Consider the following 26,296-nt stretch of genomic DNA (forward strand, 5'->3'; position numbering starts at 1 on the left):
ATCTTCTGCACGACATATCATAGTGAAACTGGCAAAATACAAGGATAAAGAGAAAATTCTGAAAGCAGCAAGGGATAAACGTGCCCTCACATATAAAGGGAGACCTATAAGACTCGTGACTGATCTCTCCTTTGAAACTTGGCAGGCCAGAAAGGCTTGGCACGATATCTTCAGTGTGCTAAACAGAAAAAATATGCAGCCGAGAATCCTTTATCCAGCAAGTCTGTCATTTAGAATAGAAGGAGAGATAAAGGTCTTCCCAAACAAACAAAAACTGAAGGAATTTGTCACCACTAAACCAGCCCTACAAGAGATCCTAAGGGGGATCCTGTGAGACAAAGTACCAGAGACATCACTACAAGCATAAAACATACAGACATCACAATGACTCTAAACCCGTATCTTTCTATAATAACACTGAATGTAAATGGATTAAATGCGCCAACCAAAAGACATAGGGTATCAGAATGGATAAAAAAACAAGACCCATCTATTTGCTGACTACAAGAGACTCATTTTAGATCTGAGGACACCTTTAGGTTGAGAGTGAGGGGATGGAGAACTATTTATCATGCTACTGGAAGCCAAAAGAAAGCTGGAGTAGCCATACTTATATCAGACAAACTAGACTTTAAATTAAAGGCTGTAACAAGAGATGAAGAAGGGCATTATATAATAATTACAGGGTCTATCCATCAGGAAGAGCTAACAATTATAAATGTCTATGCGCCAAATACCGGAGCCCCCAGATATATAAAACAGTTACTCATAAACATAAGCAACCTTATTGATAAGAATGTGGTCATTGCAGGGGACTTTAACACCCCACTTACAGAAATGGATAGATCATCTAGACACACGGTCAATAAAGAAACAAGGGCCCTGAATGATACATTGGATCAGATGGACTTGACAGATATATTTAGAACTCTGCATCCCAAAGCAACAGAATATACTTTCTTCTCGAGTGCACATGGAACATTCTCCAAGATAGATCATATACTGAGTCACAAAACAGCCCTTCATAAGTTTACAAGAATTGAAATTATACCATGCATACTTTCAGACCACAATGCTATGAAGCTTGAAATCAACCACAGGAAAAAGTCTGGAAAACCTCCAAAAGCATGGAGGTTAAAGAACACCCTACTAACGAATGAGTGGGTCAACCAGGCAATTAGAGAAGAAATTAAAAAATATATGGAAACAAACGAAAATGAAAATACAACAATCCAAACGCTTTGGGACGCAGCGAAGGCAGTCCTGAGAGGAAAATACATTGCAATCCAGGCCTATCTCCAGAAACAAGAAAAATCCCAAATACAAAATCTAACAGCACACCTAAAGGAAATAGAAGCAGAACAGCAAAGGCAGCCTAAACCCAGCAGAAGAAGAGAAATAATAAAGATCAGAGCAGAAATAAACAATATAGAATCTAAAAAAAACTGTAGAGCAGATCAACGAAACCAAGAGTTGGTTTTTTGAAAAAATAAACAAAATTGACAAACCTCTAGCCAGGCTTCTCAAAAAGAAAAGGGAGATGACCCAAATAGATAAAATCATGAATGAAAATGGAATGATTACAACCAGTCCCTCAGAGATACAACAATTATCAGGGAATACTATGAAAAATTATATGCCAACAAATTGGACAACCTGGAAGAAATGGACAAATTCCTAAACCCCCACACTCTTCCAAAACTCAGGAGGAAATAGAAAGCTTGAACAGACCCATAACCAGCGAAGAAATTGAATCGGTTATCAAAAATCTCCCAACAAATAAGAGTCCAGGACCAGATGGCTTCCCAGGGGAGTTGAAGATCAAGTATAAAAAATGGTCACTGTTGATACAGTTAATACTGTATTGTATAATTGAAATTTGCTAAGAATAGAACTTGAATGTTTTCACCAAAAAAAAAAAAAAAAGTGAGGTGATAGATGTATTAATTAACTTAATTGGGGGGAATTCTTTCACAATGTATACATATATCAAATTGTCACATTGTACATTTTCAATATCTTACAGTTTTGTCAGTTATACCTCAAGGCTGGAAGGATGGGGAAAAAATAGCGGGAGACAGAACTGAAGATTTTGGGGTGTGATCACTGGTTATAATAATGAAAGTATGATCCTCAGCCATGTGATCCATAAAGTGTAGGACCTTTAAGATCATTTATAGAAAACTATGAATGTCATAATATATTCCTCAGATACAGTGTTTTGTACTGTTGGGGAAAATACCTCTTGGATCCATCTGATAAGAACTAGTTAGCCAGTACACAGAACACTGTGTATATCACGTCAGAAAAAGCAAGACTGTGTTTGCTCTTTGATTTCTCTATCATTTAACACATGTACTATATAAAGTGTAAGCATAATCCATAGGGTTAGTGAATTCCTTTCCAGCCAGTTTTCTTTTAGCTTTACATGTTGGGAACATCCCAATTATATAATATCAAAATTATTTTTACCAAGTTTAGGGCTTTGACATAAAAATAACATTATGAAGCTTGTAACTTTCTTTCTGAAATATTTTATAATCTACCATTATAGATTTGCTGAGCCAAAATAAACACTTCACTAAAACTCAAGGGTAGATCTGATGCATATACACTCAGTCTCATAATAAAGATCTGCACTGTAGGATCATTGAAGATTAAATGAGATTTTATTTATATGTAGTATATATGTTGTGAGATTATATACACTGATAATCACAAAGTCTGGTGGTGTATGTCCCTCAATATAATCTTACCATTATATATGGGTACACAGCAAATACTTGTTGAATCCTTTGCTATAAAATACATTAAAATACTAATTGAAATAAAAGGCAGGAATGTGCTGAATCTTAAGAATAGAGAGAGAAAAAAAGAATAGGTTTTAGCTAGACAGTTTACCAAAAGGCTTTCATTTCAACAGAACATCCATAAAGCTTATCATTTTATAATTGGTATTCTGTAGTTCTTTCATAGATTGTTGTCTGAAAATCAATTTCCTTTTGCCAACTTCTGGAAAGTTAATCTACCCTGAGGAGTAGAAAAATTCTTTAAATATTTTTCTTTTATATGCATATCTGATGGATTTATCACTCAAGAGCTTATATTTTTACCTGTGGATATTTCTCCCCAATGCAAAATTAATTTTTCTCCAGTCATATCTATAATTGCTCAGTTGGCCAGAATATGTAGTCAATAATTTGAGAACAAATGTGCCATACTCGGTTGTACAATGATTTTCAGTATAAATGTCTGTGTGCAAGGTAATTTCTTTGGAATTCAATTAGATGAAAAAGTAACATTTTTCAAAAGGTCATAAAATGAGGCTGATGTTTCTGATGGCCATGCCTTAGGTTGATTTGAGGTCTATAAGGTCAAATTATTTTTACACTAAAATTGTCTTTAGTAGAGGGAGAAAATATGTGCATAGTTACTTTGATTACAGGGCCTAGAAAAATAGACAAGTGTGTTATTTTTCTCCCACAAAGAGATTTGCCAGTTTCATCAAATACTTTCCTCCTTTTGATTTGATAAGTAGTACATAAGCCATGTATTTGAAACTTTGAATGGAGACCTCAAAGTTCTGTTCACTTAAGAGTTTTACATCCTCAAGCGATGCTGCTACCAGAGTCAACATCATAGTTACAAATGGCATTCTCATGGAAAGCAGATCATTTGATTTGGAAATATGGAAAAGGAGCCAAGTAACTGTAACATGATCTACTACATAATAAAATAACACACCAACAGCGAGAAATTGTGTTTCCACAGCATGAAAATGACATATTGCCACCAGCTGGAAAGGAACGAAAACGTTCTATAACCAAAAATCCCAAAATCGGAGGTTTGCCTCTAATTCCAATCCAGCATGAGAGAAGTGCAACCCAAGCCAGGAAAAATATTGAGGTAGGTTCAGATTTTGTTTTATATTAATTATAACTTTGGTTTTCTTATGTCGTAATATGATTCAGTACATTAATTGTTTCTTTGGCTTCAAAAACTCAACAGTAATCTTTGTAAAGCATGGTATACAAATCATATCCTGCAAGAAAACATTATGTATGAATAACCCTATGCTCCTCTTTAAGTTTTATGTCTTAAGTTTTCTTAAAGAGTTTTAATAATGTCATTGGCAGGCCAATTAAATATGCATAATGCCACTTATTTTCTTATCTGTAACATAGGCAACTTTAAATATGTATTCAGAGGTCCACATGGTAAAATTACAGTCTCAAATTAGTCATACAAGTTCACTTCTAACACGCTTAGGATGAGCCCAGGGCCAATTATGTCTGGATCCGTAGTAACTATACTTTCTAGTAACACAGTCAAATTCCAGTGGTTTGGGAACTGATGCGGTGTCGCAGTTAATTTAAGGAACTGCAAGATGACCCCTGAGCGTCAGTAAAAATGATGTGGCATCTTTCAGGACAGCGGCTTTGTTCTCCTTCTCACCTTGAGGGGCAGGGGCGGGGAGAACATAAGTAGCATCAATCTTCACTTGAAGTTTAGTCTCTTCAGGAAAGGACATGAGCTGTTTGCACTTAAACCTCATTAGATGCTTTGGGAATAATGCATGTTTCAGTGCTTTAGTTGAGCCCCTCCAAGCAAAAAAAAAAAAAAAAAAAAGACTAGGTTTGGGACTGAGTGGTTTGAATCTCTCTCTTAAATTTTAAAAGACTAAAGCTATTTTAACTTAGTGATCAGATTTAAAATTTTTTTCTATGTATATCTTTCCTTGAACATTTATCCCAATGTAATATTCCTCTTCACTAAAAGATAAAAGCTTTGAAATAACGGTTTATTTCCTTCTTCACTTATATTAAAAAAATTTTTTTAAGCGTTCTGCACAATTATGGGTTCCTAAAATAATCTAGAATTTCAAAATTCTAAGAGTCCCATTTCCCAGGAACTCACATTAGGAAACAGTTTAAACAAACAAGACAAACCTGTTACCCCAGCTTCTCTGACATTGCCTTGGGATGAGTTATGGAGCAAAGCGAATCAAAAAACATTAACCAGTATCCAGTATAGGATTAGGATGATGACTAAATATATAGTATAATAATTTGTTAACTATTCTCAAATCCAGAATTTCAGAGACAATTTTTTTTCTTTTTTATCATACTTAAGATCAGAAAACTGATAAACTCCAAACTATAAAGACCTTGTGGTAAGCTCTTAAAATAATTCCATGAAATATTAACTGCTAGAAAATTTATGATTAAGCTAAATTAACCTCTTTGTAAATTTTGCACACGGGGTGATTCAACAAATTTGGCAGAGAAAGATTTTAAATGCTCTAGTGTTGGGAAAACATTGGAAGTTTAAAAAGCATTAAAACACTATTAATAGAAATTGAAAATTGCATATGAACCATTAAAATGTTTGTCACAGAATTAGATTCATGTAAATATTTAAGAAAATACATTTATAAAATAATCACTTTTGGTCCTTTGTTTTAAAAATGGAAAATGGCTTAAAATACTGCTAAATAGGATATATTCATAGTCACATCAGTGGATGTATTCAAGAATTGTTTTTCAAACAAGGTTTTGGCAGATTGGCAAATTTGGTGCTTTGGCCATTTGGTAATGCCCCATTTCATGTCTTGGTTTCATGAGGTTTTATTGAAAGTTGGAGGAGAATACCTCACTCAGGCAGGCAGTCATCCTGGAAAAATCCACTTCCAAAATTAATTGAGTGAATTAGTAGTGAGCTAGCTGAATAAGCCAGAGAAAGAAATGGGCCAAAGGAGATCACACACGAGTGCCAAACATGGTACTTAAGAATGCACACACCAGAGGGGCCCCTGGGTGACTCGGTTGAGCATCCTACTTCGGCTCAGGTCATGATCTCATGGCTCTGTGTTCACAGCTCAGAGCCTGGAGCCTGCTTTGGATTCTCTCTCTCTCAGAAATAAACATTAAAAAAAATGCACATACTAGTTCTTACCTGTGATTTGGCTACCTCCGGAGTTCATTGTACTCAGCCTCTTTATCTGCAAGCATGTAGGGATAATAAAAGGCTCTACCTCATATGGCTGTTGTGAGGATTCAATGATATCATAGTTGAGAATTTATTAGAATAATGCCTAGTACATGGTTAACATTTGAATCAAAAGAATAAGGAACTTGGAAGACAATATGGGATAATTATTTCAAAAAAAATTTTTTAAGAATATTTGTGAAACAAACAATGAGCAATGAAGAATGATGAGTTCAAGCAGGAAATGGTGATCTAGAATCTTACCCATTAAACACTTCTATATAGATATTTTTCCAGGGAAGACTTGCAGATTGCTAACAGACACATGAAAAGATGCTCAGCATCACTAATTATCAGAGAAAGGCCAATCAGAGCCACAATAACATAACCCCTTACACCAGTCAGAATGGCTAGTACCCAAATAACAAGTGTTGGTGAGACTGTGGAGACAAAAGAACCCTGGTGCACACTCCCCTGTTGGTGGGAATGTAAATTGGTGCAGCCACCATGGAAAACAGTATGGAAGTTCCTCAGAAAATTAGACATACTATCCAGTAATTCTAATGTGTATTTATCCAAAAAAATGAAAACATTAATTCAAAAAGATAAATGCCCCCGTGTTTATTGAAGCATTGTTTATAATAGCCAAATTATGGAAGCAGCCCAAGCATCCATAGATAAATAGATGAAGTGTTATGTATGTATACAGTGGAATATTATTCAAAGAAAATGAAATCTTCCATTTGCAACAACATGGATGGACGTAGAAGATATGGTGCTAAATGAAACAAGTCAGAGAAAGACAAATGCCATGTGATTTCACTTCTATGTGGAGTCTGAAAAACAAAACACAGAAACCTGCCCATAAATACAGAGAACAAACTGATGGTTTCCAGAAAGGAGGGTTGGGAATGAGCAAAATGGATAAAGGGGAGAGGGAGATACAGGCTTCCAGTTACGGAACTAATAGATCATGGGAGTAAAAGCACAGCACAGGGAATATAGTCAGTGATAGTGTAATGGTGTTGTAGGATGAGAGATGGTAGCTACACTTGGGGTGAGCACAGCACAACATAGACTTGTCAGATCACGGTGTTGTATACCTGAAAGTAATGTAACATTGTGTGTCAACTATACTTCAATAAGAAAAAAGTCTATATTGCTCCTTAGTTTTCCCTGGGTAATAGATGCCAAGTAAGTCTTACCGTGGTTGATATTTATTTATAAACTCCCAGTCATATCCCTATGCTGGTTAGCCATCATTCTCATTAATCTTTCATCTTGGGGGAGGGGTATTTTGTTTTGGTAAAATGTACGTAACATAAAACTGTTCATTTTAATCCTATTTAAGTGTAGTTCAGTGGCATTAATTACATTCACATGGTGCAAACATCACAGCTGTCTCCATATTTTAACGTAGTCTAATGAAACTTTGGAATTAAGCTAGGTACTAAATATTTCATCAGTTTTTAGAGGAGATGAAATGTATTTCCCTGAGATATATAAGCATAATTTTTTTCACAAAACTCCAAGTTATAAAATATATTTGTGAAAATATTTATATTCAGCCTGAGTTTGTATGTTTTAATTTCATGTCTGGATTGAATGGAATTTAAGAAAAAACTGTGTTGCATATTTTAAAAATTTTAAAACTTTATTCAATATTTGAAAGGTTAGCAATCATATCCTAAGTATAGGCACTATACTGGGTTCACATTCAGTGAACAAATCAAAACCCTCTGCTTGCATTGAGTCAACTTGGTAGCAGGGCATTCGGATAATCACACGAGTAAGCACTGCGGAGAAGAAGAGAGAAAGTTGGGGAGTTGTCTTTTAAACATAATTATATTGAGTGTCTCTTCCATTTATGCCACTCAGTGTCACACATAATACCAGATTAAAATTTCATCTTGTTTCAACATTCATAACTCAAATTCTCCTTCAGATATTTGCTTTCTAGGTTTTGCACCTTTTACCAGGGAACTTTCAAAGACATTTCTTCAATTCTTCTTGTGAAAAGAAAACTAACTTCTTTTTCTACTCCACCTACACTCTGATCCAGTTTGTTGGGTCTCCTTCCTTGTTCAGTGGCTCCACACTGCCATATGCTTGATTGTCTGTTGTTTGTTCCTCTGTCTTACACTTTATTCAGTTGTTGTGCTCTGATAATCTGCAGTCAGATGCTTTACCCCTGAGCTATATCCCCCAACTCTTTGATGATCTGATGAGAGTTCTGTATGCCAGAAATTGCCCAGTCATAAGACATCCTGAACACTAGTTAAGAAAGCACGCCTTTATAGTTCAGTGAATGAACGTGTGCTCTAATTCTCGGATCCAAAAGTGAGTTTTAATACATAAATATATATTTAATATTATCAATTTATATTTAATATTTATATTTAATAGGAATATATTTAAGTTATATATTAATACACATTAATTTCAGTATTTTCAGTTATTTCAGTATTTTCAGAAATACTGGATCTGCAGGATTCTAAAAGACATCGTGTGGGAGGAAGGATTTCACTGGTCGGGTATTAGAGGAGGAGGAAAAGAGCAGAAAAAGAAGTCAAACATATTTCTCTGCCATAGACCTGCTCAACATCTTTAATATACTAATATGTACTGTGAGTCTCAAAGAGGGGGCTGTAGTACAAGTATAGGGTGTGTCCCCAAATCCTATAGCCACGTACATGACACTGTAGGAATTACACATATACCAACATATGACACATTTAAGCAGAAATGAATTGGAAGAGGCAAGTTTGAAGTGAAAGTCAATACCTCGGCCACAGCAACTTACTAGACTTGTCTCCAGAGGCCAGGGAAACAAAACCAAAAATGAACTATTGGGACCTCATGAAAATAAAAGGGTTTTGCACAACGAAGGAAACAACAAAACTGAAAGGCAACTGACAGAATGGGAGAAGATATTTGCAAATGACCTATCAGATAAAGGGTTAGTATCCAAAATCGATAAAGAACTTATCAAACTCAACACCCAAAAACAAATAATCCAGTAAAGAAATGGGCAAAAGACATGACACTTCTCCAAGGAAGACATCCAGGTGGCCAAGCGACACATGAAAAAATGCTCAACCTCACTCATCATCAGGAAATACAAATCAAAACCATAATGAGATACCACCTCACACCTGTCAGAATGGCTAACATTAACAAATCAGGCAACAACAAATGTTGGCAAGGATGCGGAGAAAGAATTCTCTTTTGCACTGCTGGTGGGAATGCAAACTGGTACAGCCACTCTGGAGAACAGTATGGAGGTTTCTCAAAAAATTAAAAATAGAACTATCCTGCAACCCAGTAATTGCTCTACTAGGTATTTATCCAAAGGGTACAAAAATGCTGACTCAGAGGGGCACATGCACCCCAATGTTTATAGCAGCACTATTGACAATAGCCAAATTACGGAAAGAGCCCAAATGTCCATTGACTGATGAATAAAGAAGAGGTGGTAAATACCCATACATACATACATACAATGGAATATTGGCCAACAAAAAGAATGAAATCTTGCCATTTACAACAATGTGGATGGAACTATAATGTATTATACTAAGCAAAATGTCAGAGAAAGATAAATATTATATGATTTCACTCATATGTGGAATTTAAGAAACAAGACAGATGAACATAGGGGGAGGGAAGGAAAAATAAGGTGAAACTAGGGAGGCAAACCATAAGGGACTTAAATACAGAGGCCAGAGTTGCTGGAGGGGTGTTGGGTTGGGAGATGGGTTAAATAGGCAGTTGGCACTAAGGAGGGCACTTGTTGGGATGAACACCGGGTGTTTTGTGTAAGTGATAAATCACTAACTGCTATTTCTGAACCATTATTACACTATTTAACTAACTTGGATTTAAATAATTTTTTTAAAAAGGCGATGAGAGTCAATCTGAATAACCTGAGAGACCTCTTTGAAGCTATAATTTAAATGTATGTTAAAATGAATTTCTATGGTCTACCTTTCATTTGATTTTATACCTGTAAGATGACTGTATTGATCTCTTGGTCAGTGAATTCTGACATGGCACTTGTGTCAAAGTAAAGTTAGAACCTAAGTCACAGAAATAAGCTCAAAATAAGAAGCATGCACGTTTCTGTGGAATGTGTTTTCAATGTAAATTGTACTGAATCCTGCTTTCTCCTGAGATGTTGTATTTTATTTTCAGAGTGCGAGAGCAGAGCTGGAACGGCTGAGGCTCAGTGAAAAGCGTGACCAAGAGCTTGGGGATGGCAGCTTAAGGGAGAGAGCCTCCATGGTGGCCCAGTGCCTGGAGCACAAGGACGAGAAACTTCGAACTAGAACCAGAAAACATCGGAGTTTCAACTGTCTGGAGGACACGGAGGCTGAGGTCCTTCACGGGCAACAGAAAAGCCAGAAAGCCCTCAAGACATGGAGGAAACCCGAGGACAGCAATGGCAAAGCTGTTTTAGACTCTGATAGTAAGTTACCATCAAAGGTTATTGAAGAACTTAGCCTGGTTCTGCAGCGGACAAGAGCCCTTCCAAAAGACTTACAGGGTGAGCAGGTCTTGCAGAAAGAGATAAAATAGTTTTGCAGATTATTTTTTTGTAATATTGTATACAGTGTTTGCGTGCAAACCAGAAACCAAACAGTAATTCATGGTTTGTGAGATTTGTCTAGCTATACATAAGCATTTAAATAGCATTTTAAAATGTATATGTACATATGTGATGTGTAAGATTATGTTTTTGGCCTGAACAAAATTTGTACCGTTTAAGTGTATTAACCTTGTGTAAGAAGGCATTGGGTTACTGTGAGTCAGCCAGGCTTTTACAGTAGTTGTCTGTTGAATGGTGTAATTTATGAGCAGAAATCTCAAACTGTACTGTATTATATAAAATGTTTTAACTGAAGCCTATGAAATTATATGTATCACATTTTGCACTTTGAGAAACCTTGTATATTAAGTTACCATATGTTTTTAGGTTTACGTAGGGTCCACCATATGGAAAAGGGAAGTTGTAAAGAGGAAGGATTTGTTTTAGTGGCTGCCTGTCAAACATTGGAGTTTTCAAATGAAGCAAGAGTTAACAAAAAACCAAGGAGGTCCATTAAGATTCATTCTAGTTCACTATGGACCAGAACTTATTAATGAGGAACTGCCTATTAAGAAAAAAAGTCTAGTGACTGCTTCCCAAGGTAATGTTCAGCCAACAAACACAAATCATGGCACTGGCCACACTTACTTAGGGTGTTAGGGAACCATCCACGGTGTGCTTTCACTACTCTCCGGTTCTTCGCAGGTGGCTGCTGAGAAGAAACTTAACACTGCATTGAAGACCTGGCATGGTTGCCATTTGCACTGACTGTTGCTCTGTACATTTTTTTTTAATTCCTTACTATGGATTTTGTACAAATTCATTATCACAGGGTTTTGTTACTGTGTTTTAATTTTTTTGTCATTGCTTTACCTTGTATTTCATTTCTTGTTATTTTAAGTAAGGTTGTGCTCTCTTTCTCCACAACGTCGTAATTAACTGGAAGTATACAACATATGGCCATTTTAGAGTGGGGGATAGTTTACCCCACTTTTGGCAGCTACCAGTTCACATTTAATCAGGTCTCTTTAAAAAAAAAAAAAAAGTAGTCTCCTCCTGTGCCTAATAAATGATAAAGCCCTCTGTTTTTTGCCTCCACATTAGGGTCAGCTACTGAGTTGGTGGTTTTCCTCCAACAGACGATACTGTCTAAGTATAGTTCACTTTAGGGACAGCGCTTTTCATCCATTTCCTAAGAATTTTATTAGGTCTGATGAGTTTTGATTAAAATTATCTTATATAGCTAGGTCTCATTTCAGCCACTTATTTTACCCCCCTTTTCAGGGTCTTCTTCAGAATCTGTTATACGAAAGCCCATACTTTTGTGAGTCCGGTCATTGTATAGGAATGTACTCTTAAATACTCTGAATTTCTTCCTTGTAAAATACTGATCACTTCTATTTGGTGGTGATAAAATAGTTTACCATGGAGGTGTGATATTTATTCTTTAAATCTGTACTGATTAGAATTTTTTTTTTTTTTTTAAAAGAAACTGCAGGTCAGTTTATGAAGTAGGTGGCAGCGCTGGGGAGCCTTCATGTAAAGCAAGAAATCATGGTACTTAGGAAAAAAACCTAAAACTATTATCCCTAATAAATTATAATATTTATGGGATGAGGCATATGGACTATAATTGACCATGGGAAAGTATCTGGAGTTTTTTACCTGTCTTCTCTGAAGATTTTTGAAACTTGAGCTTAGAATCAAATAGCTCGTTTCCCTTCCTTTCCTGTATGTTTGTCTCCATTTTTCAAGAGTAAGATAAGGGCTAACGATGACATCTCATATTTTGAATAAAAATTCAGTTGTTTTACAAGTTCACTTGAATGTGATTATTTTCTGAAGTTAAAGGTTATTTAGAAATAAATCTGATCATCTTACCTTTTCTCTTTTTTAATCATTTGAATTTATTATATATACGTCAAACAAGCTTTCATTTTTTCCAAACATCATTATGAATATTCTATTATTTTAAATGATTAATATACACAGATGTGACACATATTGATGGTCCTCTTTCATTTCTGTAGCCCTAAGATTAATTATGAGGCATGGATTTTAAATATTTGGCCTCTAAACAAATCACTACCTGACGATTTATCCAAATGGCATTGAGAATTCAGAACTAAGCACAATTGAAGCAAAATATGACTTGTGTACATTAATAGCTGCCAATTTGCGTTGTTTAGAGGACAATTTATAATTCTAAAATACACATAACTGTATATTGCAAAAGGAAATATTTTTGAAAATGCATCAAATTTATTTGAAGAGATTGTACTATTCAGATATTTTCATGTTTGCTCAAACTTTTGATAATTCCTCTGGAGAAAAGATAATTAAACTTTTACCATCTTATGGGACACCCTGGTAGAGCATACTACTCTTGGTCTCGGGGTTGTGAAGTGTGAGCCCCACATTGTGTATAGAGATTACATTAAAAAAAAAAAAACCAAAAACTTTATCTTAAAACTATCTGCACCAAAACTTTGATAATTATCATTCACTCGTCAAAAGATAGAATTAGGGGCACCTGGGTGGCTAAGTCAGTTAAGCATCTGACTTCAGCTCAGGTCATGATCTTGTGTTCCATGAGTTCAAGCCCCGTGTCGGGTTCTGTGTTGACAGCTCAGAGCCTGGAGCCTGCTTCAGATTCTATGTCTCCACCTCACTCTGCCCCTCCCCCCCTCCCTCCCTCTTGCTCTCTCTCTCACACAAACATTAAAACAAGAAGAATTAAGTTTTCAACGCGAACAGTTTTCTGTCATGTGTACGTTTATCTCTAATCATTTGGAAATGCAAAGCACAGAAATGAATATTACAGGTAACGAAAGTTTATGTTTTATATCTCAGTTATTTTTATTGCAGATGTTCTAAGCTAGTATTGTATATTCCTATCCTCTCTGCTATGGTATCATATGTTGAATGTAAACTTAATAATTCAGATAACTCTATAGATTCAAGACCTTTTATGAATTATAGGATTCGTGTTCAGAATCTAAATGTCCTTATCTGAGAACTGGGAATAATACCTATCTGGTAGGCATTTTGTGATGACTAATTTTATACATACATACATATATATATATATATATATATGTGTGTGTGTGTGTGTGTGTATAGACATACACACATCTATTGCATAGAGGTTTAATAAATATTACTAACGTATTAGTTTTTCTAGCTGTCATTTGGTTCAAGTTCTGAGGCTTCCTACTGGTTTTCAAATTGCCTCTATCAATTTTTTTTCCCTTCTCTTTTAAAATATGCACTAATACAACAGATTACCATAGGTCGTGGGCTGAATTGTGTTCCTCCAAACTCCATATATTGAATCCCTAATCCCCAGTACCCCAGAATATGGAATATTTAGAGATGAGGCCTTTAAAGAGTTGATTATTAGTATGGGCTCTGATCCAATCTGACTGGTGTCCTTAAAAAAGGAAATTTGGACACATGAAGAAACACCAGGGGATGTATGTGCACAGAAGAAAGACCGGGTGAAGACACGGCAAGACGCCGGCTTTCTGCAAGCCAAGGAGAGAGGCCTCAGACAAAACCAAACTCTTTAACATCTTGGTCTTAGACTTCTAGCCTCTAGCACTGTAAGAAAAAGTCCTATTGTTTAAGCTACCCAGTCTGTCATATTTTGTTAGTGAAAGCCCTAGCACACTTTTATGTTAAATAAAGATGTCAGATAAACAGAATACTTACAAGTATTGGTTCTTACACTCTTGTTCCCCCACATCTCAGGATATCTTGGTAACATGACAATGTAATCAATACAATGTAATATTATAGCTATCATAATGACTAATGGAGGATGAGAGACCATGTGGAGCTATAACTGCTTAGAAGTCAGCTAGCAAGGTAACTTAAATGCTGAAGTAATACAGCATAAACCATTGAAATTTTGCCCAGCAAAATTATAGCTTGGGCCTGCTTGTAAAGATTCAAATTCTATGACATCAAGAACACTCTTCCTGCAGAGAAGATGCCAACCCTTCACATACTTGAAAAAGAATACTGTGAATCCTTTCAACGAACAACTCAGATCTTGAGTTCAATAACGGGAGTATTCACTGGACTAGGTAGAGACATAAAGTCATGTCAATCAACACAGATAAGCCAAACCATAATCCTACTGCCTGAGACTGGATCAAAATTAACCTTCATCAAATCAAAGTGACATATGTATATCATTAGAGGGGATCTCATCTTCCCTTCCAGCAAACTGTCTCACTTACCACCTTTTTCATCCCCTCCCATTTTCTCTCTGAACCCTCTTCATTCAGCCTTCTGTTCCCTGCCATTTACCATAACTGCTCCCGATAAGGTCGAAACAACCTCATTGCTAATTCAAATGGTCACTTTTCAGTCATTTCAGTCATCGTACCTGACCTTTCACCATCTGTAGCATTTGACACAGTTGGTCATCCCACCTTTGTGAAATATATTCTAGCATTGGTCCCCATGATATTTCTGTCATGTGGTTTTCTTCTTCTTCACTAGTCAATCTTGGATCCCCTCATGGATACTCATCTCTATATAAATGAATTCCTAGAGGAACTCATCTAATCTCATAGCTTCAAATATAGTACATATTCGTGTCTATCCCATACATTTAGTTCCAGCCTGGACCTACCCACTGAGCTTCTGACTGTAATTTACATTTCCACTGAGCGTCCAGCTGTCATCTCAAATACACTATATCTAAATCTCTTTATCCTTTCCATTCTACCCTCTTCTGCCCTTTCCAGGACTCAGGTACAGACAGATTAAGCAGATTATTCAGGTAATGATAAGCAAAGTTGGCATTTAAATGCAGTCTAGCTCAAAAGTCCACACTTCTCCACTCTGCATTAGATAGATTGTTCAGGCCACTGACCTATCTCACCTGAAAGATTACAAAAGATTCAACTTTTCTCACTTGTACTATGTGGAACAAATCACAGACTAATCTTTTTAAATATAAGAAAAGCCAAATTAATCTTCTTAAATATAAAATAGTCTCTCCTACCAACCCCTGAATAGGTTTCTATTTCTGTTAAATGGAATGTAATCTATAAATGGAAGCCCTGGAATAATTGGTTTCAATGTGCCAACTGCTACTTCTGTCATCTCACCAATCCTCACCTCCCTCACTTTGCTACAAGCATACTTGTTCCTCAAAATCATCAAACATGAAAATGCTTTAGCTTTGCAGGAACTATTCCCTGTCAGTAGCACACAGTCCAGACATACACGTCTTACCTTCATTTATGTCATCAAATAGCTCCTTACCAGACAGACCTTCTCTAAATATCCCATATAAAATGGCATCATCACTTTCTATCCCTGTATCTTCTTAACATAGGAATTCATCACCATCTAACAATGTACATATTTATTAGTATATATTTTAAGTGTCTAATTATTTACACTAGAATGTCAGTGTAGAATCTTAGGTCATCACTATATTCCCAGCACCCAGAACAGTGCCTGTACCATAGTCTATAGTCACTAGTGAAATATACAGTAAATAAATGAAGTCATGGCATAAGGAAATAGTTTGAAGAAGAAAAGTCATCCCACCAAGAGCTAGGAACAATGGATTAAAAAAAAAATTATAAAGTCTATTGCTGAAAGCAGTAGGAATAAATGTGCCAATATTCTGAGGAAGTAGGAACATTCAAGATGTGAGCTGATATTGTACAGCTTCTCTTTTTCTGGGGCTATTCACAGAATCTATGCATAAGGAAATAAGTTGAAAATAATCTGGTCTTTGATCAAGTTGAGAGATGCTTTTCACAGATAAATCAGCAGAGATTTTGGACTCTTGTATAGCTAAGGAGGCAAATTTGGAGACTCAAGGGACAAAAATCCCAGGAAGGGAAAAATAAAAACTGACTATAGCTGGTTTCCCCTTTTAAGACAACTTACTGAATAATGATGCCTATGGCAGTAGGCTAATAAGCTCAGTGGGAAGTCTTCTATAGCAGAGTTGAGTTTTTTGTAGGCTTCTAGTACTAAGAAATCAAAGATTCAAGTTTATTTACTATCATGGAGAGGTTCCCTTGTGAACATACAAGCTCCAGTTGGAATCCTGAGAGATCCATATGTTCAGAGCAGGTATGAATTGGAATCTTAACAGAACATGGTCAAAACTGCCTCACAAACTCAATTCAGTTTAGACCCTGATTGGGTCAAGATTATCATCTTCCCCTACTAAAAGAGGAAAACATAAATGCTCTCTGAAGAAATATAATATTATGTAAAGCTTCAAAAAATCTTTTCACTATCTGGCATAAAATAAAAGGCATCCACCCTTCTGATACTAAAACCAGATAAAGACACTCCAAAAAAAAAAAAAAAAAAACCTACAGGCCAATATCCCTGATGAACACAGATGAAGAAACCCTCAACAAAATAGCAAACTGAATCCAACAATACATTAAAGAATCATTCACTATGATTAAGTGGGATTTATTTCTAGGAAGTAAGGATGGTTCTATATTCACAAATCAATCAACATGATACATCACATCAATAAGACAAAGGATCAAAACCATATGATCATTTCAACAGATGAAGAAAAAGCATTTGACAAAGTAAAATATCCATTCATGCTAAAAACCCTCAACAAAATAGGTTTAGAGGGAACATACTCAACATAATAAAAGCAATATAAGAAAAACCCGCAGCTGACATTATATGCACTTGTAAAAAACTGAGAACTTTCTCCTAAGATCAGGAACAAGACAAGAATGTCCATTCAGCACTTTTATTGAACACAGTACTGGAAGTCCTAGCCACAGGAATCAGACAAGAAAAAAGAATAAAAGTCATTCAAATTGGTAACAAAGAAGTAAAACTTTTACTATTTGCAGATGACATGATACTGTATATAAAAAACCTCAAGACTCTACCAAAAAAAAATTTGGCAATTGAGAAATGAATTAATTTGCAGGATACAAAAACAATGTACAGAAATCCACTGCAAACCAAATTTAACAATACACTTAAAAAATCATTCATCATGATCAAGGGGTATTTATTGGAGAAATGCCAGGGTGGTTCGATATATCCAAATCAATCAATGTGGTACATCACATTCATAAAAGAAAGAATAAAACCACATGACCCTCTCAATAGATGCAGAAAACACATCTGACAAAATACAAATCCATTCATAATAAAAGCTTTCAACAAAGGTTTAAGGAGAACATATCTCAACATAACAAAACCATATATAAGAAACCCACACCATGGGGCGCCTGGGTGGCGCAGTCGGTTAAGCGTCCAACTTCAGCCAGGTCACGATCTCGCGGTCCGTGAGTTCGAGCCCCGCGTCAGGCTCTGGGCTGATGGCTCGGAGCCTGGAGCCTGTTTCCGATTCTGTGTCTCCCTCTCTCTCTGCCCCTCCCCCATTCATGCTCTGTCTCTCTCTGTCCCAAAAATAAATAAAAAACGTTGAAAAAAAAAATCAAAAAAAAAAAGAAACCCACACCTACCATGATGCTTAATGGTGAAAAGCTGAGAGCTTTTCCTTTAAAATCAGGAACAAGACAAGGATGTCCACTCTTAGCACTTTTACTCAACATAGTACTAGAAGTCCTAGCCACAGCAATCAGACAAGAAATAAAAGGCTTACAAATCGGTGAGAAAGGTAAAATTTTGACTAGAGACCTGAAATTCTATATTGCAGAAAATCCTAAATACTACCAAAAAAACTATTACAACTGATAAATTAATTCAGTAATGTTAGAAAGATATAAAACTAACGTATAGAAATCTGTTGCAATTCTATACAGAAATAATAAAGTAGCAGAAAGAAAACCAAGGAAACAACCCCATTTACAATTATACCAAAGTGATAAAATACCTAGAAATAAATTTAACCAAGTACTCTGAAAGCCATAAGACATTGATAAAAAAAAAAAAATGATGATGACACAAGTGGAAAATTATAGCATGCTTATATAAGACTAATATCGTTAAAATATCCATGCTACATAAAAGATATTCAGTACAATTCCTATCAAAATACCAATAGCATTTTTTATAGAACTAGAACAAATAATACCAAAATTTGTCTGGAACCACCAAAGAGCTTGAAGAGCCACAACGATCTTGAGAAAGAACAAAAACTGATAGTATCACAATTCAGGATTTAAAGATATACTACAAAACGTATAATATAAAAATAATTTATAAACATGCTTATATGGTCAATTAATCTATGACACAGGAGGCAAGAATATACAGTGGGGGAAAAAATCTACTCAGTAAGTGTTGCTGGGAGCACTGAACATCTACATGCAAAACAATGAAACTGGATGACTTTCTTATACCATACACAAACATAAACTCAAAATGAATTAAAGACCTAAATGTGAGAACTGAAACCATGAAACTCCTAGAAGAAAATATAGATAGTAATCTCTTTGAGATCAGCCTTAGTATTTTTCTAGATTTGTCTCCCAAGGGAAGGGAAACAAAAGTAAAATTAAACTAGTGAGACTATACCAAAGTAAAAGTTTTGCACAATTAAAGAAACTAATAAAATGAAAAGGCAACCTACTGAATGGGAGAAGATATTCACAAATTACATATCCAATAAGGAGTTAATATCCAAAATATATAAAGAACTTCTACAACTCAACATCAAAGAAACAAATGATCACAATTACAAAATGGGCAGAGACCTGAATAGACACTTTTTCCAACGAAGTCCTGCAGATATCAGAAAGACACATGAAAAGATGCTGAACATCTCTAATCATCAGAAAATTGCAAATCAAAACTACAATGAGGTAACACCTTATACCTGTCAGAATGGCTGGTATCCAAATGACAACAAGTGTTGGCGAGGACTTGGAGAAAAGGGAAGTCTTGTGCGTTGTTGGTGCGAATGCAAAATGGTGCAGCCACTGTGGGAAATGTCCTATGAAGAATAGTGTGCGCAAATAGGCAAAGAATACCTTACACTCATTCCAGATAAATCAAACTTTGTCTAAGACTTTTAATAATCTTATAAAATTACTATAATTGAGGCTTCTTTGTAGAATTTTAGTAGAATAACAAACCTAATTTAGTGACAGATGTACTCACATCTGTAAATGGATTCAATCACTTTTTAAATATTGTAAATGTGCTCTTAAACAACCAGTACAACTCAAACACTAGAAACATTTAAATCATTTCTAACAGTTGACTATTCAACTGACAAAATCAACACCAGGAGTTGTTACATATTTTTAAAGATATAATTTGCCAATCAGTCATTAAGCTTGAACAATAAATATCTGGCAATACACATTTTAAATTATTACTGCAAAACAAATTCCTGGCCTCATTTGTAATCAACAATCATTATAAAATGTATTATAAGTAACCGAAAGGCCCTTAAGGAATTTCCTATTATGCCACAGGACAAGGTGCTAAATAAATATTTCTTGGATGACTGCATGAATATGAGCAGACATCAGCCTTACACTCAGTGAAAATTATTTCCAGATTTTGATAAATATTTATCTGGCAGTTTGTGGTAATGGTGTAGTATTTTTTCGTTTAGTGTTATCTTGTATACTCATTTGTTCATTTTGCCCTTTTAATTTGCTTTTTTCCCTCTTTGTTAATACCATTTAAATAGAAAATTGAGATTCTTTCACTTGTTGTATAAAAACATCATTTTATCGTGGATGTCCAGTTCTGGTCTCCCTCAATTCTGATTAAAATTAATTTTCCAGCTTGGTCTTGAAAATGCATGTCCTTATAAATTCCCATTGCAGTTCTGAAATAGTTATATTAAAATTGAATTGCTTTTGGTATGGAATACTAGAAATGTATGCTCATCGGAAATTATGTAGCTTTTTTAACTTACCAATTATAGTAGGAAAAATTCTGACCCTGAAATAAAGTTGCTATTTTTTATGTTTTTTAGGAGAGAGCAGTATCATCAAATGCCGATGGTTTATATATTTTTAAAAAGTTTCTAGAACTACTCTTTTCTAGTCCAGTCAAAATTTGTGGATATAAAAAGGTTAGTGTTAAGCCTATTGCACATGAGTAATCCAATTGCTTCTCTGATGTTCTTGGGGGTTAAAACCTTTGAGTAAATTACAGCCTGCACAGTTCAGCAGTTATAGTGATTCATTTAGTTAGGTTATTGTGATATATTGAGCATTTATCATGTACAAAGCATTCACAAAGTGTACCTAACTTGCAGGATTTTTCTTTAAAGAAAAGCAAGATGATATTTTAAAAACATGTAGCATAATGCTAGTCACATTTCTAAACCCTTAGTAAATGTTAGTTCCCTCCTCATTCTTTCTGTTGTTTTAGTCACTCTTTTATTCCATTTAACAGATATTTATTGTGTACCTACTGTATGGTTGGTATTGAGTTAGCCAGAAATTTCAAAACAGAATCTAAATTTGTGAAATAATCAAGTAGATGACCATGGTTCATCCATAATGAAGATAACTAGCTGAGATTTGATGGAGGTGGCCTAATGCTCCTATCTTCAAGTAAACATAACCTCCCTTTAAATAAATATTTACTTTAACAACTCCAGTCTTTACTCAACTGTTGGAAAGATGCAGAAGTATTTCACAAGTACACTTTGAAATATTTTTCTTTTAATGAGAGAAAGTATTATCAATGTCTTTGGAAAATCAAAGCCCAGCAGTTGAATAGGTGGTAATTTCTTTTCTTTAGTTGATCACTTTTAGAAATATGCAGCATTGTAGTGGAAAATCATAGTAGTTCAACGAGTTGAACCTAAGCACCAATTTTCAGCGTATGTGTTGGGCGGCGGGGGAGTTTTCCCACACCACCAAGCAATGTTCCAACACCAGCTGGGTATCCTGTAATTCAACCTAATTACAACATAATCTACCTAAAGACAGTATCAGATTGCACAAGTTAAAGTCTCAGTACTGCTAGGCTGCTCTCCCTCTTTCAGATACCAAAGCTCCAGGTTGTTTCATGTGCTTCTGGCCTATCGGATGACAATTGGAGGTCCCAACAACCCCCTTCCCTGAGTTCAATTAATTTGCTAGAGTGGCTCAGAACTCAGAAACATTTTACTTACTAGATTATGGTTTATTACAAAAGGATAACACTCAGGAAGAGCCAGAAAGAAGAGATGCAGGAACTTCCACTCTCCTCAAATCTCCACATGATCACCAACCTGGAAGCTCTCCTTTCATGTTTTCATGGAAGCTTTATTACATAGGTATGCTTTTATTTAAGCTTACTCATTTATTTTGAGAGAGAGAGGAGAGCAAGTGGGAGAGGTCCAATACAGAGCTCAAAACCATGAACCATAAGATCATGACCTGTGCTGAAACCGAGTCGGATGCTTAACTGACTGAGCTACCCATGTGTCCCACATAGGTATGTTTGATTAAATCATTGGACATTTGTGACTGAAATCAATTCTTTGGCCCCTCTCCCTGCCCTGGATGTCAGGAGGGAAGACTGAAAGTTCCAACTGTCTCATCACCTGGTTGGCTATACTGACAACCAGACACCATTCTTAGGTGGTGTCCAAAAGCCACCTCATTCACATAAGAAAAGGCAAGCCTTATCACTGCCATTAGAGGAAATGCCAAGGGTTTTAGGAGCTCTTTGCCAGATATAGGGATAAAGATATATATATATATATGACATATATATATGTCACAATATTACAATAATGGTCTTGGTTGGAAATGGGGGTTGACTGGAATGATAAGGAGGTAACTCGAGTGGAGAATTATGTTCTGTATCTTGATAGAGGTTTGGGCTATACAGATATATGCATTCATCAAAACTCAGAGAATGTACACTAAAAATATATGTGCTTTATTTTACATAAATTTTAGTAAAGAACTGCATGCTAAAGTATTTGAGGAAGTTGGTGAGATGTTTGCAATTTAAATGAATAAAAAATAAGATGAATTCATGGATGAATAGACAGAAAGATAGATAGTATGAATGAGAACTACAGTAAAATGTTAATGGTAGAATCTAGGTGATGGAGTTTAGGTTATTCACTAAAAAGTTTTTCCAGTTTTGCTGCATGTTCAAATGTTTGCATAATAAAGTGTTGGGAAAAAAAGAATACAACCTTAAGTGTGTATATAATTTATTCACTCTGTCTAGCATTTCTGATGTTAATAAAAGTATTCAGAACTTAATTAAACTGTATTTAATATCAATGCTGTCTTTTCATATGTACCCACTGTTCATAATAGTGAAAGCTATTTCCTGCATGTGTTCCTTTGAGAACTCAATTAACATTGATTTGTCCACTGCTGCAGACTATATTAACACTAACAACTAGAATAAATTAGTGTTTGCTCCTTATGAATAAGTTCAATAACTTGCTGCTTTCATTCCAACTTCCTTTCCAATGTGTACAAATTAAAAGCTATTAATGATTCTGTTTCCTGGCGATTTTATTTTTATATTCACATTCAAATTGCATTCACTGAAATGTATATTTTTCCTAATAAATGTCAGATTTTATTGTTTGTTATTTCTATTTAAGAGTTTAATGGCTCTATTTGGATGTTCAACATTTAACTCAAAGAAAATTTCAGAATTTATAAATATAACATGCCCTATTTTTCAGTATGAATTTTTAGAAAGCACTAGGTTAGGGGTCCAGAAAATGGCTAGATTCACTGAAGGTATAAAAAGAGTGCAGAAAGCTATCTGAATTTATTTTTATTAAAAACTTTATTAATATTGAATATATAGATTGACCAAGGACATGTTCACTTGGTTTCCCTCTGTCACATATCACAAGCAGTATCTGAATTTCCTGAAGAAAGAGTGAGTTTTGCAGTAGGGGAGAGTTAACAGTTAAGCTCATTGCATTATATTATAGTTCATACATGACTATTTAAGTGGATTTATAAATATTTACTTATTTTCACTAAATAAACTTAGAAAAGTTTCTAAGAAAGTTTATAAGTTCCTTAGAAAAGGACACTTTGTTTAAAAGATTTCTAGAAGGGTAGGCAAAGAAGGAGAAAACAAACTGTGGAATGGAAGTCATATTGATGTGAACTTAAGTTGGTTTTGTCCTTTTATCTTCGTGATCACATAAATAACCGAAGCACTTCACAGCATCCTCTTGGAGCAAACATGGATGCTCTAAGGTAATATGACCAAAAGTCACCTAAAATTATAGTTATCAAAAATATTTGAAAATTATACCCACTAAAGAAATTGCTGCATTTCTATACACTAATAATGAAGCAACAGAAAGAGAAATTAAGAAAGCAATTTATGAACCTAGAAATGTTCATTTCTTAAAATGTTAACTAATAATGATGGCATGAAGGCTTCATGAGTGAGATTTTTCTAAACAAGGAGGATTTTTCTAAACAAGTCTCTGCAACTTTTTTGGGGTGGGTAAAGTCATTTGATGCTCAATATTCAACTTTACAAAATTTTATTAACATAAACAAATGTTTAGAAGTCTTTTTTGAGTGGAAGACATAATAGCCAAAAAGAATGTAACAAAGAATTGTTCTTCCTGTCATATCACATGGAGTCACGTGAAAAACAAACATACTGCATTTAATTAAAAACAAAAACCCTAAATTGCCAGAAGATTTAAACAAGTAAGTGCATTGTGGAAGGTATGGAATTCAACTGGATGAAAATATCCATATCTCAAGTATATCCAAACTTATGATACTTTCTAGGTTTCACATCAGTAATGAAATACATAAAGAACTACTTTTTGATGATCCTCTAAAGAAATGTATAGGAGGAAAAAAAAAGATTTTCAATAATGTCTTCAATAAAATAAATATTTTCTTAAAATACCTACCTAAATATAACTGCTTATAACCTTATACCTAAAGGAGAAGAAAAAAGAAAACAGCCAAAAGCCAGAAGAAGGAAAGAAATAATAAGAGCAGAAATAAATAAAAGAATAGAAGAAAAACATTAATGAAATCAGTAGCTATTTTATGAAAAAATAAACAAAATTGCTAAAACTTTAGTGAGATACATCAAGAAAAGAGAAATCAAAATCAGAAAAAGAAATAACACTGACACCACAGAAATGCAAAGGATATGAAAAGAATATTATGAAAAATTAAATGCCAACAAATGAGACAGCCAAGAGAAAAGGACAAATTCCTAAAACATATAACCATTCAAATTTGAAGCAGGAAGAAATAGAAAACTTGAACAGAGGAATTATGAGCAATAAAATTGAATCAGTCATAAAAATAATTCCCAACAAACCAAATTCCAAGGCCATATAACTTCACAGATGAATTTAAAGAGCTAATACCTATTCTTCTCAAACTTTCCAAAAATAGAAGAGGAAGGAAAATTTCCAAATTCATTCTAGCATTAACGGATACCAAAGGCTAGCATTAAAGGTACCAAAACACCAAAGACACTACAAAAAAAAAAAAAAAAAAAAATAGGTGAGTATTTCTGATGAATTTCAATGCAAAAATGATCAAGTGGGATTTTTTCCAGGGATGCAAGGGTGGTTCAATATTTGCAAATCAATATGATCCATTACATTCATAAGAGAAAGGATAATAACCATATGACCATCTCAATATATAAAGAGAAAGCATTTCATGAAGCACAACATCCACTCATGATAAAAAAAACCCTCAACAAAGTAGGTTTAGAAGGAACATACCTCAACATAAAGACTGTTTATGAAAAACCCATAGGTACCATGATATTCAACTGTGAAAGACCGAAAGCTTTTCCTCTAAGATCAAGAACAAGACAAAGGTGTCTACTCTCACCACTTTTACTCAACATAGTACTGGAAGTCGTAGCCACAGCAATCAGACAATAAAAAGAAATAAAAGACATCCAGATTGGTAAGGAAGAAGTCAAACTTTCACTATTTGCAGGTAACATAATATTATATATAGAAAACTCTAAAGACTCCACCAAAAAACTACTAAAACTCATAAATAAATTCAGTAAAGTCACAGGATAAAAAGTTAATACACAGCAATCTGTTGTTGCATTTGTATATACTAATAATGAAGCAACACAAAGAGAAATTAAGAAAGCAACCCCATTTACAATTGCACCAAAAATAATAAAATACTTAGGAATAAACTTAAGGACATAAAATACCTATACTCTGAAAACTATAAAGCTATAGTCTAAAACTATAAAACTATAATCTTACAGTGTAGATAGTTTATTCTGCAACTTTTTCAATGTTTGGAGAGTCAATGAAATAGCTCATGGGAACCTGGATAGGATTGAGATAGAACTTTCAAGAGTTAAATTATGAAATTAATACATAATCAGAGAAAAGATAAATGAATCTTAAAGGGACAGAGAATCATTCACAGCACCTGGGTCAAATAACTGACGAAACAAGGTTCTATTTAGGTGGTTGCAATTCAGTGGCAAGCAAAATAGATTATTTTAATTCTCAAGAAATGTACTGCTTAGTAAGAATCATATTAAATACTACTGCCTAATGAATATATTGATTTGCATTCTCTAATACTTTCAAGAAAAGGTACAAAAAGCATGTAACAAGGGAACCAAACCTTATTGGGGAGTCACTTCCATTTTCTGTGAATGACACTGCATAAATCATGAGCAGTTAGGTAACCTGATGAAAATTTGGCCAAAAATGTTTCAGGCATAGAGTAACATATTTGAAATCTCACAGTAGGAAATAGTTTGCAGCATTAGGATAGTGCCTTTCAAGAAAATTTTCTTTTTATTTTA

The 26,296-nt window shown here is 34.8% G+C and overlaps 1 protein-coding gene across 1 annotated transcript in view; it reads left to right on the plus strand.

Moving 5' to 3' along the window:
- The window catches only part of ARAP2 (ArfGAP with RhoGAP domain, ankyrin repeat and PH domain 2), a 199,470-nt gene extending 187,078 nt beyond the window's left edge, over nt 1–12,392 (plus strand). The window contains exons 32-33 of the mRNA XM_058722886.1: nt 3,772–3,906; nt 10,183–12,392. Of these exons, the coding sequence (XP_058578869.1) occupies nt 3,772–3,906; nt 10,183–10,566 (519 nt within the window). The 3' untranslated portion in view covers nt 10,567–12,392. The remainder of the gene's footprint in view (nt 1–3,771; nt 3,907–10,182) is intronic.
- The last annotated feature ends 13,904 nt before the right edge of the window (nt 12,393–26,296 follow it).

This window comes from Neofelis nebulosa, chromosome 3, assembly GCF_028018385.1.
Source record: "Neofelis nebulosa isolate mNeoNeb1 chromosome 3, mNeoNeb1.pri, whole genome shotgun sequence".
Classification (NCBI taxonomy): Eukaryota; Metazoa; Chordata; class Mammalia; order Carnivora; family Felidae; genus Neofelis; species Neofelis nebulosa.